Genomic DNA, 21,432 nt, shown 5'->3' on the forward strand with positions numbered 1-21,432 from the left:
CATTTTAAGTCTTTGCTTAGACTGTGAGTGAGCCACTATCACTGTATTTTCCTTCATTCAGAATTCAGAAGACAACTGGACTATTAGTCAACGAGAGTGGGCTATTTGAGAGTAAAGGAAGTGGAACCTAATTGTGCAGGCTAGGTAAGCTATGTATAAGAGCAATATATATTTTTTATTACATACTTGCCCAGACAGATTGTGACTTGAACAACATTTTGTAACTGTCTGGAGATTAGGAGCCATAGTCAGACTCAACCCTGTTGTAGTAAAGATTGCTTGTACCTATAGGAATATTAGGCTAAGATATATGCAAAACATGTATGTTGTTTTGCCATATACTGTATGTTGGGTCCATTCGTTTGGTCATTTGAAAAATCTGTTACACGAATACCAAGTGAACCGCAACAATGTGCTGCAAGGAATCCTTTTATCACATATAGTAACTAACTGCATATTAATATGTATTTCTTGAAAGTATTAAAAATGCATTAGTTTATTGAAAAAGCGACTAACAAATGAGGATTACATCAAAAGCGATTCATTCTAAGGAGGCAATAATAATAATAATAATAATAACAACAACAAATATTTAATTTGAAGTAAGATTAAATATTTTTAATTATAAAAAATCTAAAAGTGCAGATCACTATAGCATGATATTTGCTAACAAGATAAACACATTTTATTTGTGACAATAAAATCATGGAGTTTAAAGGGAAATACTTACCACTAGATGGAAGTATCCTCATTTGTGAAACCACTTACAATTACACATTTACATAATTTCAATCTTTATTTGGGTTTAGTCTATATATATATATATATATATATATATATATATATATATATATATATATAGATAATGTTTTAATTATCTATGTTTTTAATAATGTTTTAACTTGTGTAATGCAAATAATATCTATTGCATCCAGCATTATGGATCAAAGGTAACAGTTGTGCAAACATTGTCAAAATTCTTTTTATTTTGTTTTTTGGGTGATTTACCAAGGCATTAAAGCATATCTTCTAAATTGTATTTTATTCACAGAGTCATCAAAGATCCTTCTTCTATTGTCATAGCACCATAGAGTGATGATTAACTCAGCTGGATCAGGAGGTGAGTGATGTTATAGTGCTGTGATTCTGAATGGTAAATTATAGTAGAAGGGTGATTGTGCTTGTGAATAATATGTCTCAAGGCTTAGGACTGTTTGCTGAGGTTATTCAATGGCATGTTAGAGGCCTCATTTAACTTCTAGGTTGGCCTTACACCAACTCAACCTGTGATAAAAAAAAAAAAAAAAACTCAACCTGTGATCTGTGAATGTAAAGTAATTTTTACTGATATGCTCAGCTTTGGTTAAGAGGAGGATGTGAACAGGTGGACAACAGCTGGACTAGACTATGCATCAGTTTCAACAGAGGGTGAAAGTTGCAAACTTTTACTTTGTGCCAGTAGAGGAAATTATTTCAATGAGAAAAATCTGTCTGATTGCAGGAGGACTACTTGATTGAAAGAAAATGTATATTGTATATTTCCAGCAGCCTTCACTCCAACACCTTATCATTGAGTAATCATGCTAAATTACAAATTTTTTTAAGCTCGCGAGATGGATGAGATTTCGATCGCTGCATCGGAGAGCGCCGTGGTGATGTCGGACGCCGAAGACTCGATTGGGCTAGCGCCTTCGGTTGTGCTCTGCCGACGCAGAGCTGACCACCATGCTTACCCGGGCCACCACGAATGTCAGGCTAGGGTGGAACCCTCCACCTGTCCCTGAGCATTCATGGCTTGACGCTTGATTCCCGGGGTCGGGGTGCAATTCACGGCCACGCCCCCGGTCCCTTTCTTCCCAGAGGTGCAAGATGAGCTGACGAGGTCGTGGGGGACACATTTTACTGTCCGAACCCGATCCCTCAGCTCGTCCACTCTCACTACCCTCGATGGTGGGGCGACTGAGTGTTATGCCGTGATTTCTCAGGTGGATAAAGTGCATGCAACGCACTTGTGCCTGCAAAGCGTCGCCACCTGGCAGAGTCGACCAGCACTCCCTTCCAAGGCCTGTAGGACTACGTCATACCTGGCTGCCAAAGCCTACAGCGCCACTGGACAGGCCGCCTCCGCCCTGCATGCCATGTCCCTCATGCAAGTCCATCATGCCAAGGCACTGAAAAAACTGCACGAGGGTAGTTCTGACCCCGATGTGTTGCAGGAACTGCACTCGGTGACCGACCTCGCCCTACGGCGACGAAGGTCATGGTGCGAGCACTCGGGCAGACGATGTCCACTCTTTAGGTCCAGGAACATCACCTATGGCTGAATCTGGTCGAGATGAGGGACGCTAACAAGGCACGCTTCGTGAATGCGCCCATCTCCCAGGTCTGCCTTTTCAGTGACACCTTCGAGGACTTTGCCCAGTATCTAGAAGCGGTGAAGAAACAGACAGAGGCGATACAGCACATCTTGCCTCAGTGTGGCACAAGAGTGTATACCCCTTCTGCTTGCCGAGCCATCCCCCTGCAGCAGCAAAAGCCCATGCGGCTCCACCCCATAGTGCCCCCACAGGAAGCTGACACCCCCAGCCTCACGGTCTGGCAATCTGACCCCCAGGAAGGCTCCTAAGCACCCCTAAGATGGACGACCCAAGGAGGAAGATGTCCACCGGGACCATGGAGCTGGTGACCAGACCACTCCATCCCCTGGTGGAGGGCCGGGAGGTGAGTCTTGTGTTCACTTTTGTTTTGTGTTCGACGGACCCTGGACGGGCTGTTGTACCCACATTGTCAAAAAAGAGCGGTTTCCTCTTGCCTTGGGTCACACAGCCGGTGCCCATGGCCACCGTTACCATGGCAACTGAGCACTTGCAGCCAGGGCCCCGCGAACATGGTCCCCCCACTTTGTGTGTCCGACTGCACCACATAAACCACATCCCCGGCCAGCCGGTTGTGACGAGTCTCGGCGATGGCCCAAAAGACCCTTCTCCTCAGTCCCTGACCCGCCCTACGCCAGGCACGTGGAACATGGTAAGTGCATTGAGGTTCCCCTCAGCGCAGCCACCTCGGGATGAAGCGATGCTCCTCGACATGCCGTTTCCTGTTCCCTTCCGCAGCGAGGCCCCACCCCCAGGTATGTCAAACGTGATTGTCCCCTTAGATAGCGCTTTCCTACCCGTCGTATTGGCTGGCCAGGACTGTCCGACTCGGCTACGTGATTCAGTTTGCACTGGTTCAGCGGCATCCATTTCACTTCAGTGAAGGGCGAGAACGGAACCGTCCTGCGCACGGAGACGTCCCTCCAGCTGAGATGAAGAAAGGGTTTTACAGCCTTTTACAGGACCTGCGAGTTCTGAACCAGGCCTTGCACAGACTGCCATTCAAGATGCTGATGCAGAGGTGCACTTTGGCGTGCGTCCGGCATCAAGATTGGTTCGCGCCAACATTGAGACTGAGTTTAACTCCATGCCTAGAAAAGAGATGCTCTGGACCAGGGAGAGCCTCTTTTCCCAGTTGTCCTGAAGCCCTAAAGGCACAGAGCAACTCTCGAGATGGTGGTAGACCTGAAGGATGCATACCCTCACGTCTTGGTTTTACCTTGACACAGATCCTTCTTAAGGTTCACATTCGATGGCCAGGCATATCAGTACAAGGTCCTCTTCTTCGGCCTGTTCCTGTCCCCTCGCGTCTTCACGAAGATTGCAGAGGCAGCTCTAGCCCTGTAAAGGTAAGTGGGCATCTGCATACTCAACTACCCCGACAACTGGCTGATTCTAGCGCATTCTCGAGAGTTGCTCTGTGCCTTTAGGGCTTCAGGACAACTGGGAAAAGAGGCTCTCCCTGGTCCAGAGCATCTCTTTTCTAGGCATGGAGTTAAACTCAGTCTCAATGTTGGCGCGCCTCATGAGCGAGCAAGCGCAGTCTGTGCTGAACAATCTGAAGTCATTCAGGCAGAGTACGGCGGTTCCACTGAAACACTTTCAGAGGCTCCTGGGGCATATGGCATCCTCAGCGGTGGTCATGCCGTTCGGGTTGATGTATATGGGACTGCTTCAGCACTGTCTTCAGACTTGAGTCCCGAGGTGGGTATGGCCCCGTTGCACACATCGCGTGGCTATCATGCCGGACTGCCACCCCTTGTTCAGCCCTTGGACAGACCAGTGCCAAGTGTGTCGTGGTTATGACAGATGCCTCCAAGTTAGGCTGGGGTGCCGTGTGGAACGGCTCCTGAACAGGACCACGGCTGTACAGGTACATCAAACTGCCTCGAGTTTCTGGCAGTATTGCTCACCCTGCGGAGGCTATTGCCATTGATCCAGGGCAAGTAGGTGGTTCACAGGTGCCGGTTACCTTGGTAGCCCCCTGAGATGTATCTTCCGCGGTACGGTCTCCCTTTCAGTTGACCCGCCTCTCCCTTGGGCAGAGCCCTCTCTGCCCCGGTCGCTGTGTTTGTAGAGCTCCTTCCCTTCGCGGCAGGATCTACCTCCACGCCTCTACCATGTGCGACTGTGAGCCCATGTGATGTATTAGCCACATGTTAACCTCCCCTTCAGGGCAGAATATGGTCTCCGCTGGATCTTTTCCCCCTGAAAGAATAGGATAGGAATATAACACCTTCCCCGCCACATATAATGAGTGTTAAAAGGCCCCAGCCGTATAACTAAATACTCTGTGGAGAGAAAACAGAGAGAAAAGGCCACGGATGGCACGGCCTGCTCCTATGCTTGATACATCGGGATGTGGGGAACTATAAGATGTTTTGGTGTATTCGGGGGAGACTATATGCTGTCCAAGTGTATCTGCTTTTACGCACGCTGTAGCCTGCTTGCACTTGCATCGGCAGTTCACGTAACACAGTTCAGCTGTTGTGGCATTTTTTATAGAGACCCCTACTGTCACTACATCGACACAACGTCGAGTTAGTGACAGACGGGGAACATCTCTATTCCCTGATGGAGGGAACAAGACATTGTGTCCCTCTTTCCACAACGCTGTACTACCCGCTGAAATGTCCAGGACCTTGTCTCGGCTCCTTAGTTAACGAATTGATGCATTCCAGCTCCTTTTAAACCCGTATGTCCAGGGGAGTGGCATGCAAATTCCACTCGCCAATTCTTTTTGGCCTTTACTCAAAGATCTGAGGTGTTTTGGGGATCCCAAGATTGACCCCTAGTGTCACTACATGGACACAACATATAAGTAACTGTAATCCACTACAGTTACAATTTAAATAATTGGTAATTATAATACAGTTACATTCAAAATTATTTTAATTACTGAAGAAATAACTTTGCATTTTAATATCATTTGTTTCATTTCATATTTAGCGCTTTCAAAGTATTTAATATTTTAAGATTTAGTCCTTTTAGCATATAAATGATGCGATCCAAAGTGTATTTGAACAGGGGTGAAGCACTTTCTTATTATGTGTTACATTCATACGAGCAGACAGAGAAGTTTGAAGTATGTTTGCTCAAAAACTTCTTTGTGAATACACTTTATTGTATTCCTCTTCTTCATCTTTCACTTCTCATCTTCAGGTGTGTGTAGGCTGCTGACCTCTTTGCTTTTTGGGCTGGAGTCTCACATGGACACCACAGAGGACATCACTTTTCTACAGGACATGCTCATGGGCAATACTCTGCATCTTCTTATTAAGGTCAGACTTTATTTTAGCTGCAAGAAATATATATGAGTAGGTTAGTGTTGTTAGCCCACTTAAGTGAACGCTCTTAGCAACTGGGTGAAATTCTGCAGTTAAAGTTGTTCCATCTGCTTGACCAGAACAAGATTAAGCTTAATTTACTCACTTAATCACTCACACATTATCTTACTCTCTCACTCATTTGTTCACTCACTCAATTACACAACATTTTTGTTCATTAATTCATTCAGTCACCTTCTCATTTACTTTAACACTCGCATATTTATTGACTCAGCCATTTGTGCACTCACTCACTCACACATTTACTCTCTCTTTTAATTCCAAAGTGCTTTACATAGTATAGGGGGAATCTCCTCAACCACCACCAGTGTGCAGCATCCACCTGGATGATGCGACGGCAGCCATAGTGCGCCAGAACAGCCACCACACACCAGCTATTGGTGGAGAGGAGAGAGTATCGTTATGTAGCCAATTCAGGGATGGAGATTAATACAATGCCATGGTAGATAGGCCAGGGGCATTTGGCCAGGACACCGGGGTTACACCCCTACTCCTTAGGAGAAGTGTCCTGGGATTTTTAATGACCACAGAGAGTCAGGACCTCGGTTTAACATCTGCCTTTTTTACAGTATAGTGTCCCCGTCACTATATATTGGGGCATTAGGACCCACACAGACCGTAGGGTGAGCACCCCCTGCTGGCCTCCCTAATACCACTTCCAGCAGCAACCTTGGTTTTCCCCAGGAGGTCTCCCATCCAGGTACTGGCTAGGCTCAACCCTGCTTAGCTTTAGTGGGCAACCAGGAAAGAGATGCAGGGTGATATGGCTGCCGGTTTTATTCATGTACATCATGTACATCACTTTTTAATTCATTCACTCAATCAATTATTAACTCAAATTAATTTAGTCACCTACTCAATCATTCTTGCATTCAAATATTTATTCCCTCTGTTTGTTAGTTCACACACTCATTCATTCACTCACACACTCAATTACCTACTCTTTTATTCAGTCTCACACTTACATATTAATTCACTCAGTTATCATTCACTCCTTCACTCGTTCGCTCACTTACTCACTCAATTACTTTCTCAATAACTCTAATGCATTCAGTCACCCATTAAACTCACTCTAACACTCACATATGTATTTCCCCACTCTGTTGTTTGTTCACTCACTCATTCATTCACACTCACTCACTCACTCACTCACTCACTCACTCATTCCTACACTTGCTTATACCACGTATCTGTTAAATGCTTGATTCAGATTGGTCGACAGATATTCTAAGTTGTGCAATTATTTACCAGTAAACGCACGGCTATGAATTAGGTTCAAGTCTTGACCGCATAATGGTTCCATATCACTTCGCCAATAATTTCAATTATTTCAAACAGTACAGGCTACCACAGCAAAATAACCAATTAATACAAAGACATTTGCTAAGTGCATTGGATAAGTATGACAATGTCTATAATATCCTAAATGTATTTCAATTTCGTTTGAAAAGCTCCCACGCCCTACCCCTCTCTCTCTTTCGCAATCACCTCACCCACTCTCACACATGCTGACATTAACACACCTACATACACACACAAACAAATGCACACACACACACATACACACATACACACACACACACACACACACACACACACACACACACACACACACACACACACACACACACACAGATGTAAACACAATAGTTCCCTTTTGATTCATTTCACTTAACATTGCTTGCTATAAGGAAATACTTTCTCCTACAGCGAAAATCGGTTATTACAATTTTTTAGTGTAAACTCGCCATAAGTAGATTTCAGCTCCAAAGTGTTTGTTTGTACGTGTTTGCTCCTTGAAAACAAAGGACAATTCACACATAAAACTCACCTCTGCAATGCCTTTTGATTATTTTATCAAGACATTTCTCATGGTATACTGACACACACACACACACACACACACACACACACACACATACATATATGGCAATTAAAGAGGTGAATGAAGAGGAATCTTCATATGTTTTCTGTGGGTGTTTTATGAGAATGTGGGACTTTCAGATAAATTTGAGGAATGCCTATGGTTTGCATGTTCCACAATATATTGTTACTGTTTCGTGCAGTGTGGGACTCGCACTGGTCTGGCCTTGGTCTTGACTTGGTCTCAGTTTAGGTGGTCTTGACTACAACAATGCCCACCAGTTTAGACTGTCGGATCAGCTCTTTAATTGTTATGGAAGATCCACTAAAGACATGTCCATCTCCAAACAAAGCTCTCTCACTGGATTGTGGATGCGATCGCCCTCACCTACGAATCACAGGGCGCAAATTGCCCTATTGGTGTCAAGAGCATGGCATCTTTATGGGCATGGACAAATGATCTGTCCTTGCATGGCATGTCTTGCAGCATTCTGGTCTTCACAAAACACATTTGTGAGTTACAACCAAGACGTGGCATGCATCTTTTCACAAGTCCTCTCTTGAGTGCTTATTGACCTACATTCAGTGGTGAACCTAAGCCATTTATATGGGTAGGTTACCTAATATATTAATACAGACACCCGTATGTAGGCTGTCGTTGGATTACACCCCTTAAAGTTACAAGTACATTCAATAAAAGTAAAATCTACTTTTCTAACCACAGTTGTGAAAATTAAAAATTGTACTGTGTATTTTTATATGGTTCATATGGATTCCCAGATTAGATTAATTTACCATCTGGTTTTCACCACGTGGGGCTATTCATAAATTAATTATACTCTTATCTATAAGTATCTATAAATATCTATGAGTCTTCACCCTGTAGGTCTGTGACATCTAAATCTGAAGAAATGGTGGTTGAGCGCCCACTTATGTAGGCTGACAGCGCACCTAGAGGGCAGGGCTCATACACCATAGCCAATCAGAGGATTGACGTTATTGTACAAGGGTTTCAACTCGGTCGTAGGAAAAATTATTTCCCCACAGCAGGCAATGTCTCGTTCCCTTCATCTCAGGGAACCGAGTTTACATATGTACCTGGAGACGTTTCTATATTATCTGAAATATCTGTGGGAATCAGTCTCACTCTCATGCTCCCCTCTCTTTCGCTCTCACTCGCACACAAAGACAAAGACAAAGATCCCCCAATTAGCCTTAACAGACTGTAGGGGCAAGTGCTGTTAGCGAGCACCTATGAAGGCCGGAACGGTACACGAGGGGGTGGGTGGCCAGCACCACGCCCGACCGCCTTTGTCTCCCCAGTGGCGATGTTTTTACACACCGCACCAGGTACTCATCAGTCTTGATGAAGCAGGTCTAGGATTGATAGTTTATTATTTATGGACTCTAATAGACTGACCTCCACAGTTGTCGTTCTTTCCTCTGAATCAGCAGAGTATTCACACAAATTTTTCTGGGGTTAAGTCATGTTGGTTGTCTTAAAGAACTACTCGTCAATGAAGAAAGAGTTTCTCTTTTTTGATTACTCTTAACACAAATGCACACAAACGCACACACACTCTACCTTGTTACTCCAGTAAGTGCAAATCTCGGTCTGTATCAAAGCAAGATGCTGAATCCGTGGCGGAAGAAAGTAGTTCCACTCACAAGAGCGTTTTAGGGATGAAAACCATAAAATGTCTTGACATAAAACCCTGAACGATGTCTTAAGGTGTGGTAACCATGGTATAAGTGGATAGCTGTGCGTCGTGGCCTTATTCCAACCTCAGGTGTGCCTTTTTTTTCAATAATTCAACAATCCATCATTCATTATTCCTTGCATATTTAATCCCTCACTCTGTCTTTCTATCACTACCTCAGTAGATGAATTTATTCATTCACTTTCACTCTCACTCATCCAGACATTCATATCTACATTCACTCACTCTCACTCACTTACTCATTTCTTTCATCACTCACTCACTTACTCATGCTCAAATAATTGGCACTGGTATTTGTTCATGATGAAATCTGTTGTAAGCTGAATTCTCTAAACACTGCAGCGAGTGCACACCCAGAATCATCATTTGCTGGCAGACGGGTTTAATGAATCCAGCACATGCTGTCTGCGACACTGAGAGGGGGAGGTGTGGATAGAAGGAGGGAGGGAGGCAGGAGAGGTCGAAGGGGAGACTGCGATAAAAGCGCAAACAGAGCTCAGCTGGACTGCTTGGTGCTTGGTTCAATGAGTCATGTGTAGCTGTTAGGAAGTACTCAGTGCTCTTGCTGAAAGTTGGTTGTGTAATGCAAAGACACAATCAGATTTTCCATTTTATCGGGTGTAGACTACAAAACTGCTCTAAAATTGATTTTGATAGCAATGACTGTCAGTGATACAGAAAATACTGGTCAGATTTATGAATACCTACATTAAATACTCAAAATGTACCAATATTTAGAGTTTCCCCAGTGGTCTATGAATGAACCATCCTATCATAAGACATATACTCACTAAAGCATACAAACACCCAACTCCTGAGTGACCCCATCAAAGTTTAGTGTTTGTTACATTGATAAGTGTCTTTTTAGAGGCAAGCTTTGTAATTATTTACGAGCAATTCATTTCAGCGTGAGTCTGAATTATCTCAGATTGATATTCCATTTCTCACAGCACAGCATGTTCCAGCTAATGTTAGAGTCCAGAATCTCAGCGCAGAACATAACATGCAACTAAAGGATTATACTAAGTATGCATGAAAAAAACGTTCTAGCTTTTTCCAAGGCATGGACTGTAAAGGATATCGGACTCTTTTTCTGTTGGAAAATAAGCAATTACCAACAAGAAGAAATGTTATAAGAAATGTAATTTAAGAATCTGATTTAAATGTAGCATGTGATCTGACTCAGAATACATGTCCATAAATGAGTTTTTGCAAATCACTTGGCTTTTAATATTTCCCTGCAGCAGTAATTGGACAGAATTACAAGTGATTTATGTTATGAAAATAAATATTTTATTTATTTATTTAGCTTCATGGATTCAAATTATTGTTTGGCTTACTTCTATATAAGGTGTGAGATTTGGAGAGTATGTGCACTTTAAGACAGAGACAGCCAGTGTGTAGAGAAACTTTATGTGCAGTTTTGTATATCCGGTCTCTGCTCCATACCTACATCCCTACAATTGGAGGTTTTTACTGTGTGATATCACTGTTTAAAAAAAACGTTCTTTTACTTAATACAGCTGTTATGAAACATGTTCATCTTTATGAGCCCTGTAATCTGTGTGAGGGCCATAAATATGATTACATCTTTCTTGGCAAATATTTTAATAGCTTTCCCATTGCCTGCACAGTACATAAAGTCCCGCCAATGGACAGACCAATGGCCAATGGCTTCTTGTTGAAGCTCGATATTTTTGTTTAGTTTGAATGACTTTGAATGATTTAGCACAGTCTTGTGGCTTATTTGCTCAACAGATTCTCAGGCCTGGTGACACTGTGTGATATATTGGTCAGGTAAAACATAGAAGTGTTGTTTAAAAATACATATAAAATGCAATTCACACAAAATAAGTACTTTAATACATCTCTACTGTGATAAACGTGATCAATTCCTGAGTTTCAAGTCACTTTGATATTTTTTCAGCTGATGCCATTTGCACCCTGATGCAAATAATAGTATATGCTATTTACACCCCAGTGCAAATAGTGGCAGATATGTTTTGCTCCCGAAACCTGGTACAAATAATGGTAGATAATAATTGCACCCTGGTGTAAATAGTGTCAGATTCTATTTTCACCTATATTTAAATGCTATCATACAGTATGGACATCACTGCAGTGCATTTATTGTGTTTATGTCCCACAGACACATTACATTAATCCCTACCCCTAAACATAACCCTAACCTTACCTTAAATAAATAACCTTGGTTTCAATTCATTAACCATGGTTCATATTTTTTGTAAATTTACAGTAACCAAAAAATGATCCATGGTTAATATATTACAACTATATTACTATACTAACACAATGGTTAATTGCATTAAAACTCTGGTTTCTGACCAAAAAACATGGTTACTACAATATTAGTAATAGGGTGATGCAAACTGCACACAAGCGATGCCGGGCCGTGGGAACGTGTGAGATCGACAGACCCCGCCCCGGATCAAACCCTTCTTTGCACTCCTCGACATTTATCACTATGGCCAAATCACTGTGATAAAATCAACATTTATGTTCATTATTATCTACTTTTTTACGTAGTATTAAAGGAATTTTTATGAGTGGAAACTGGAATTCGGATGGGACAAAGAGTCGGACAAAACACAGATTCGAACTGCGGTCGTTAGGACAACAGTACACTGTCTGTCCGTCTGTCTGTCCATCTGTCCGCCCGTCTGTCCGTCCGTCTGTCCGTCTGTCTGTCTTTCTGTCTATCTATCTATCTATCTATATCTAACTACCTACCTACCGCCTCTCCCTATAAACAGATTTCACAGTCTGCGTAGGGCACCATCTGCCTAGGGGGGCAACATCTTACCCTAGGATAGCACCAGAAAGTCCACCTTACTCGCACTTTATATGTTATTCAAGGACCCAAAAGCAGTTTTGGAGCACAAATGATTGCTTCGCGCTCATATCATGCGAAGCAACCCAGAGAATATCCAAAGAAAGTCATAATTTTGCAGTGGTCTCTTATTTTTACTCAGCTCTGGAAAAAATAAGAGACCACTGCAAAATTATGACTTTCTCTGTGTTTACTATTTAAGTAAAATTAAAATTTTGGTTTTATTCTATAAAGTACTGACAAAATTTCTCACTAAGTAAAAATATTGTCATTTAGAGCATTTATTTGCAGAAAATAACAATTGGTCAAAATAACAAAAAAGATGCCGTGTTTTCAGACCTTGAATAATGCCAAGAAAACAAGTACATATTCATTTTTAAACAACACAATACTAATGCTTTAACTTAGTAAGAGTTCTGAGCCTGATTTTCAATCAAAGCTTTCATGCGTCTTGCATGCGCTATACCAGTCTTTCACATTGCTGTTGGGTAACTTTATGCCACTCCTCAGAGTTGGGGAACATTGTCAGAGCAGAAGGAAGCAAGTTTTCTAAGATGAATCTGCCAGATTCCAGCACTGCTGAAGCACCCCAGATCATCACCAATCCTCCACAAAATTTCACAGTGGTTTCGAGACACTGTGGCTTGAAGGCCTCTCCAGGTCTAACCATTAACCATATGACGACCAAGTCATTGCTTCAGCAAGGCTGAAATCAGGCAGATTCATCTTTGTGAAGGATGCATGAATCGTGCCACGCACAAGGTTATCCTGGAAGAAAACTTGCTTCCTTCTGCTCTGACAATGTTCCCCAAATCTGAGGATTTTCTTTTCCAGCAGGATAATGCTCCATGCCACACAGCCAGGCAAATCAAGTGGGGCATTTCCACTGCACGGTACAGCTCAACTCGACACAAATCTGCTCGCTTTTTGGGGGTTTTCAACTGTGGATGGTACTTGGTACTTTTTTAGTACCACCTCGGTCGAGTTTCCAAGCGGGCCGAGCAATACTAAATGTGACGTCAAAACCTTGCAGATCACTGATTGAACATAGAGAATCGTCAATACCAGCGTCACTGGATTTGCGACACGGGATCCGCTAGTTTTAAAGTTTGCTACAGCGATAGCAGTATCATCTGTTCACACGACTTTCAGATTGTAAAAATAAATGGCTTTGGGCAAAACCACACCGTCGGTCAATAAACAAGGTGCAGATGTTCCTCTCGTTAGCGATGAACGAAACAACGCAAAATGAGAAAGACTTTCAGGAAGAATCTCAGCTGTTGGCCGTACACAGCTACCACCGGACCTACCAACAGTGTAGGGAAAAGTAAGAAAAAATCAAGGACCACAACAGACGGAGTGGTTCAAATAGAAAAAAAGTGGAAGTGTTTCAATCAAATGGACGCTATCTATGGCAATAGACCAGCGAACAATGGGAGGGAGAGTGCCCTGAACTCGGCCACGACGTTGTTGGAATCCACGATGGAGGATGGCACGTTTTGTTACGTTAACTCTATACTCTGCTTGAACGCTTCACTTTATTTAGTTGACCTGCTACTGGAAAGCTTGCTTCTAAAACAACCAGGCCAATTTAACTGTTACACTTGTGTAAAATCACCACGCAACCACTGCTTTATGCAGCACAATGAGCTAGCAGCTAACAGCTATCAGTCAGTACTTTAAAGAGTAAAACAAAAATGTTCATTTTATTCAAACACATACCTACTGTATAAATAGTTTATCCAGAGAAACTCATAATTTTGCAGTGTCTCCTAATTGTTTTATCCAGTATATATATATATATATATATATATATATATATATATATATATATATATATATATATATATATATATACATAAAATGGTGGCCAAAAGTTTGGAATATTGTACACATTTTGCTGTTTCGAAGGGAAATTGGTACTTTAATGGCACTCCAACACCTTATCATTTAGTATTTCAAAAAATAAACATTCATAAAACAACACAAGTTAAACAAATACAAATGTTTGAAAATATTTTTGCAAATTAATTATGAAGGCGTGTACCCTCTCGTGTATTCAAGGTGCAAGTAAAATCATTTTAATGATTTTTACTGGGTGGTTATACCACTTGACATTTTAAAAGTCAATCAATATTTGTGTAAATAATGTATAAATGCTTGCTTTTTTTAAAGTATGAAACCAACATGTACAGAATTTCATTTTGATGAACATACAAACTCTACAAAACAATTTTTTTAAAAGACGTCTAATTTTTATTGCATTCAATAAACTTATTTGTCACATTTTGCTACTAGATGAAGGGGTTGTTGGTCTGCAGTCTAACTCCACTTCTCCTCTGCTCACAGGTCTATGATAGGCTGCAGAAGTACAGGGCTCTATGTCCTGCTCCACTGCTGGATAGAGTGCAGGGCCTGGCTCAGGATGTAAGTGCTCCTTTGGGGCATTTTGTGGAGTTTGTCTCCAGACCTGAGTGATCAGACAATCCAGTTGGGCTGAAAAAGGATTCAGTTGCAAGAACTTTTAGTCATACAGGATAATCTCTGATGTTAATGTTATCAGTTAGATTGTAGTTAAAGACAATTCTGCCATCATTTACTCATGTTGTTTTAAACCCGTATGACATCCCTATGACACATAAGGAGACGTTACACAGAATATTAGGCATTGACAGTCTCAGTCACCATTAACTATAATTGTATCTTTATTTTTCTCCATACAATGAAAGTGAAAGCTGACTGAGACGAAACATTCTGCCTAACATCTCTTTTTGTGTTCCCCGGAAGAAAGTTTTTTTTTCTTGTGTGAGCTTTCTCTTTAAGCCTCTGTCCATTCTTATTACAGTTATCTCCCTTTAATATTATTAAAACTTTTATTATAAAAGATTTAATAAATCCTCTTCCTTGCACATCTTGCGAAAATAATAAGCCCTTTCTTTGTGCTGGTATCAGCTCAGTTCTGCAGAGACTCTCAAAACAGCAGGTTATCTCCAGCCTGTGACTATGCCATATTTCATTAAGGCAAAGAGTAGGTTTAAAGTGATATCACTTTCCATCCTCTGCCTGAAAACGAGGGGGATATTTTGGAGCATTAAGCCATTAAAAGCATTTTCCTTACATCGCAGCTCAGTGTAAAATTTCAGTTTTGGAGATTTAATGTATGTTTAATGTCAGGTCCAGTGTCACTTGTAACCACATCCAGTCTAGCTGGTCTCTGTTTGGCTGAGCCACAACAGAAACAGCAATTTTTCCAGGGCTCCTGGTACAGTGGCTTTTTGACCTGCTAAGTAAACACTCGAATAGTATTGTCAAGTAGGCTTGGATAAATTGAACCAGACTCTCAAGGATTGCCAAATCATACTGGCACCAAATTGGTTCTTGATACCTGGAGCATAAACTAAGCTAAATAAGATGGTCAGTGGTTAAAAGAGACTAATTCTTGCCAAGATGGCATATTAATTATTTTTAAATTATATTATACTGTCATAACATGCTGTATAGTGATTATTAAGTGGAGAATGATGAATTTCTTTCGCCTTTCATCATATTTGCCTTGCAGTTGGCAGAGGAGCTGCATGCCGTAGTTGCCTTCTCAGAGACGACAGAGCTTTTATACCTCCTGTCCAAACCTCATTTACAGGTGAGAAGAGAACATACAGTGTAGTTCAGAAGTCCACATTGAAAATCTTTGATTCAAAATCAGAATCATGAGATTCATCATCAGAATGAGCTTTATTGCCAAGTATGCATACACATACAAGGAATTTGTCTTGGTGACAGAAGCTTCCAGTGCACAAACAACAACAAGACATAGATAATAATAATAATAATAATAATAATAATAATAATAATAAAAAGTAGAATAAAAAAAAAGTGAATAGAAAATAAGGTATATATAGAAATACACAATAAGACAATATGAAGAAGAAGCCTTTATTTTTGTCACACATTATACATTTTGCACATATACAATTAATATTATTTATTTTTTTTATTTTTGCATATCCCAGCTTAGCTGGGTTCAGAGCACAGGCTCAACCATGATACGGTGCCCCTGGAGCAGATGGGGTCAAGGGCCTTAACCGGTGAGCCACCACTGCCCCATATATATATATATATATATTTTTAAGCAATATCACACTCACAAGAGTGCTATATGGCCCTACATCAGTACTGCTGTGATTCGGCCACAGGCCGAGTGCCGCAGGTAATTACAGCAGTGCTGATGTAGGGCCATATAGCACGATTGCGAGTGTGATATTGCTTATATACAACAGTTCAATGAACATGTACATTTAAAAAAAAATTTAAAAACAAGTACGGTCTTAAAAACGCATTTGTGTATGAACTACTTTATTACATGACCAGAATCTGGTTCAAAACAAATGATGCGTCCAAGTCTCCATTAGTAATTCAAAATTCTAAAATTCAAAAACAAACTTATTGGTCACATTTTCTAGATGAAGGGGTTGTTGGTCTGCAGTCTAACGCCACTTCTTCTCTGCTCACAGGTCTATGATAGGCTGCAGAACTACGCTGGACATATACATTTGGCATTTAACATTATTCAAACAATTTTGAAGCAATTTGGGTAAATATAAGATTACTATTTTAAAGTCTTTTGAAAGAGCCACACCTCCTTCTGCCAGGCGGTGGTGCTATGAGTGTGACCCAAAATAGTCACATCCATGTAATTAGCCCCATTACCAGAAATACAGCTGAATTACATCAAAATCACGCAATGCACATAGAAGATATAAGGCACTTCCTTTTTCCCATTTTTTGCCATAAATGTATTACTTTGCCATGAAGACACTATTCAAAATATACAAAATCTGTTCGCTAGTAAGCATCTACAATGTTATGGCATGATGTTGCACAAATTTGGTGCCAGTCACATGAAACACCTAGGAGGAGTATTTAAAAGTTCAGAGCCTAAGATTTTCAAGAAATCCAAATGACAGACTTCCTGTTGGGCGGAGCTAATGATTGTGAGTATGAAAGTTGTCCGGCTTGATAAGAAAAATATATGCACCAAGTTTGGTGACTGTAGGTGAAAAGGGGGTGCTACAGATGCCATCTTACATGACCATTAAAAATGGTCAACCATGAGCTTTTGTGGGATCAGCTAGATTGTAAGGTGCATGAGAAGAAAAGCCCACATCTATGGCAAGTGCAAAATTTGCACACACATCAAAAACACCCAAATATAGGAAGAAAGGTGTACAAATACACAAGAGGATAAGTACATCAGAGTCTCTAGTTTGAGAAATAGAAGCCTCACATGTCCTCAGCTGACAGCTTCATTGAATTCTACTTGCTTAACACCAGTTTCATGTACAACAGTAAAGAGAAGATTCAGGGGTGCAGGCCTTATTTGGAAGAATTGCAAAGAAAAAGACACTTTTGAAACAGAAAAACAAAAGGTTAAAGTGGGCAAAGAAACACAGACATTGGACAGCAGATAATAGCTTTTGTGGGATCAGCTAGATTGTAAGGTGCATGAGAAGAAAAGCCCACATCTATGGCAAGTGCTACAGGAAGTGTGGGGTGAAAGGTCAAGTGCTACAGGAAGTGTGGGGTGAAATGTCACCTGAGTTTCTGGACAAACTGATAGCTAGAATGCCAAGGATGTGCAAAGCTGTCATTGCTGCACGTGGAGTATTTTTTTTTTATGTGAACTCTTTGAAGTAGTTTAAAAAAAAAATTGTAAATTTTTTATTTGGTGACTAAAAGTACCAATTTAGTTCCATAAGAGCAAAATCTGTACATTATTCCAAACTTTTGGCTGCCGGTGTTATTCATTTTTAATTGTTAATTTTTAATTTTATTGGTTTTATAATTTTTGCTATCATTTAATATTGTTATTTATTGAAAAAATATGTAGATCTAGATTATATTGATATATATTTTTTATATATCCTTAAAATTGCTTTAAGTTGGTCTAAGTACAGTTTAGTATGAGCCCAGAAGTCATTTAGCCTTTATGTGGCAATAGGTGCAATTATGTGCAATAGGTCTCAATTTCTTTTATTTTTGCATTTTTTTCTCTGTTTTCTTTCAAAATAAATGATGGCGATGATGGGCCCAAGCACATCTGGTCCATTTCCACCTGATGGCTTCAGAAAACAATGCAAGGTGGACACGTGCATTTGGCATTTGACATTTTTTTAAACAATTTTGAAGCAATTTGATGTAATATAAGAGGACTGTTTTAAAGTCTGTTGTAAGAGCCACATTTCCTGCTGCCAGGTGGTGGCTCTATGACCGTGACACAAAATGGTCAAATCCATGTGATTAGCCCCAAAGACTAAACATTTATCTAAATTTTATATAGAACACAGAAGATATGAAACACTTCTTGTCTCCCTTTTTTGCCATTAATTTAATGCCTCGCCATTGCAACACAATTCAATATATCAAAATCTGTTTGCAATTTAGCATCTTCAATGTCTTGACATAATGTTGTTTAAATGTGTAGACAGTCGCATGATTTAAGAATGGTCCAAAGAGCTTGTTGTGTTCTTCAGTGACAACAAGGAAATCTGACGTTTTGTACAAAGGAGTTCAAATGGACTATAGCACAAATTTGCTTGCATTTGATTAGTGACCTACAAGCAGGGTAGAATCTATAATATATATTACATGCATTTCTATTCCTTTCTAGATCTACATGAATTAGTACAAAAATCCCTGATTTTCAATGTTGACCTCTGGACTGCATTGTATATATAAAGAATAAATTATTCTTAAAAATTCTGATAACAGCATGCCTTACTAAATTATCTCAAACATTTTTCTTAATTTTTCTCCTAGGGTCTTCTCTCAGTGCATGACACGGTGGCCCAAAAAGACTATGACCCCCGGCTGCCTATTCTGCCGCCATTACCTGATTACAAAGAGGACATGGAAGACTCAGTACAGATCATATGCCTGGTTAAAAAACAAGATCCTCTGGTGGGTCCATCTGGTTAAAATAAAAAATTAAATAAAACAAAATAAAAATTATACGAATGCAGCCCATACCTGTATACAGTGCTGTGAAAATGGTTTGTGTTAACAGGGGTATCAAAATTAGAAAATCTGCAATTAATGCATGTGTCTGCCTTGAACTGTGATATAGTGTGAAATACCTCTACATAGGGATAATTCAGAACACACAATGTGATATCTTAAAACTATTGTTTGACTAAGTTCGATGTAATTTACTGGTTAACGTTCCAAAAATGATACTGTGAGTTATTCTTCATGGTTATATTAGGGTCATGGCACTAAAATTGATCTTGACAACTTCACTAAATTGTTTTTGATTAGAATCACCAAAAAAATATTATGACACGCACTTAGAGTCAAGATTTGGATTATAATAGTAAAGTATCAAAGTGGAACCTGGATCAGTCTGTTCCTTAGCTGTACCTCCAGAATCATATTTTCCATCACTGAACAAAACCATCTGCACTAACATTTGTGTTACTTAGATGTGATGCTTTTGAATACAAATAGGAAACACAGTACAGCACTGACCAAATGAAATGCATGACATAAGAACGAACCCTCTCAATCAAGGTTCAACTTTTTACTGTGGGTTATCCATCCTGTTCTGACACACATTGTGGCAGCCTTCCCAATCATAATGCATATCTTGTAAAATGCCTTTTTCCCCCATTATGAGTCCTTTCGTCTATAACATCTGGTGAGTAGTGCCGAATGAGGCAGCCATTTGAAAGGAGCCTTATGAATGCCAGAGAATGAACGGAAAGTGTATCATCATTTTTGTTACATCCGTGACAAAGAGTCCATTTCGAGCCATCCGCACACTGGACTGAATGTTCTTTTTTTTCCATCTGTTGTCTGCCATGATTGTGATTGGACAGTCTATGATGAATTAGTAAAGGGCCTCATGTTATTTTACAGAGACTGATGTGTACTGTTCATGTCTTAAGTCACAAACCAGTCATCAGTTTAGAAGTCATTCAACCAACAAATAGAAGGAAAGTGAAAACAGAAAATATCAGTCTCATGTCTGGGTTGCGTTCTGTTTGTCTTGTGTGTGGATATGCTTGTGTCATACATTAAAAAATGTAGATCTGTTTTTGATCTATCTATGCATTAAGCATGTCCCAAAAATGTGTGCCAGAGTATGTCTGTAAATTCAAACCTTTTAAACAATATCTATCTATCTATCTATCTATCTATCTAATGAGATACCAATAAATATGGCTGTATTTACCATCATCAGGGTTGATCTGTGCTCAATGACCCTTCACGATTGCATGTTAAAGCGCCTTCTGTAGTGGCAGTATGACCTGTGTGTGCATTTGAACTCTATCAGACTCTCACATGGGGGCTAACTTTTTATAGATGAAGAATAGTGTTAAAATGGGGCTACATGAACCTTAAATCTGATTGGCCTGTCTCTGAACAGGCCATTTCAGAGAAGCAAGGACCAGAACCCATTTATTTTCTCCACACCATGGGTAGGGAGCTATAAACATTGGTTCATGGTTTCTCCATTCTTTATTTAAAAAGCAGCTCCCCTCATGTGAAATCACTAGAAAGTTCTTCACAGACCATTTTGTGCCTCTGATAGGGGGGCTGAGCCCTGTAATTAAGAACAACAGGCCATTTTGGCCTCTTCCGTGGTCAAGTAACTATGCAGGGCCTCCTAACTCCTCTATCAATGCCCCATGTAGCCTGGTTAGCTTTACCATCATGTACCTCATTGTCTGCTTTCCATAAGCTTGTTGGAGCTTTAAGAGGCCTCATGAAACCAGTCATCTGAGAGGCCCTGTAAGGACTGAAGTGTTTGCTCCACCAAAGTTTGGACTACAGTTTATTTCAGGACCTCAGCAAGTTGTTAATTTATTTTGGAGGGTTTAACCTAAACACTATTTAGCTGTAGTACGGTGGTCACAGAGGGTGTATTGGCAATGGCCGTCCTCAGAGTCGATGCACATGTTTTGTTACATGAATAAAACACCAATGATTCTTTTCTCTAAGTGAGAAGTTATGTGATATGAGATCATGCTAATGGGTATTGAATTGAGGCAAAACACAGACATGTATCTAATCCATCTATGTCAAACCTTATGTGTGTTTGGATCAGATGAACCTGAAAGATTAATTACACCGGCTGCTGATTTTTTCCTTCAGACACCAAAAGAAATGTATCAGATGTTTGACATATAATGTCAACAAGCTGTGTGATTAAAAAAAAGCTCTCTTGTCTAAATCTGTGACTTCAAGAATAGTTTCCTCATCAGGTTTGGCGTTTT

The 21,432-nt window shown here is 40.5% G+C and overlaps 1 protein-coding gene across 1 annotated transcript in view; it reads left to right on the forward strand.

Moving 5' to 3' along the window:
• Positions 1-21,432, forward strand: part of LOC127644616 (MAGUK p55 subfamily member 7-like) — an 81,205-nt gene that overhangs the window by 1,156 nt on the left and 58,617 nt on the right. The window contains exons 3-8 of the mRNA XM_052127880.1: positions 62-144; positions 1,052-1,120; positions 5,538-5,656; positions 14,507-14,584; positions 15,717-15,797; positions 18,974-19,114. Coding sequence (XP_051983840.1) covers positions 1,096-1,120; positions 5,538-5,656; positions 14,507-14,584; positions 15,717-15,797; positions 18,974-19,114 — 444 coding nt within the window. The 5' untranslated portion in view covers positions 62-144; positions 1,052-1,095. The remainder of the gene's footprint in view (positions 1-61; positions 145-1,051; positions 1,121-5,537; positions 5,657-14,506; positions 14,585-15,716; positions 15,798-18,973; positions 19,115-21,432) is intronic.

This window comes from Xyrauchen texanus, chromosome 6, assembly GCF_025860055.1.
Source record: "Xyrauchen texanus isolate HMW12.3.18 chromosome 6, RBS_HiC_50CHRs, whole genome shotgun sequence".
Taxonomy (NCBI): Eukaryota; Metazoa; Chordata; class Actinopteri; order Cypriniformes; family Catostomidae; genus Xyrauchen; species Xyrauchen texanus.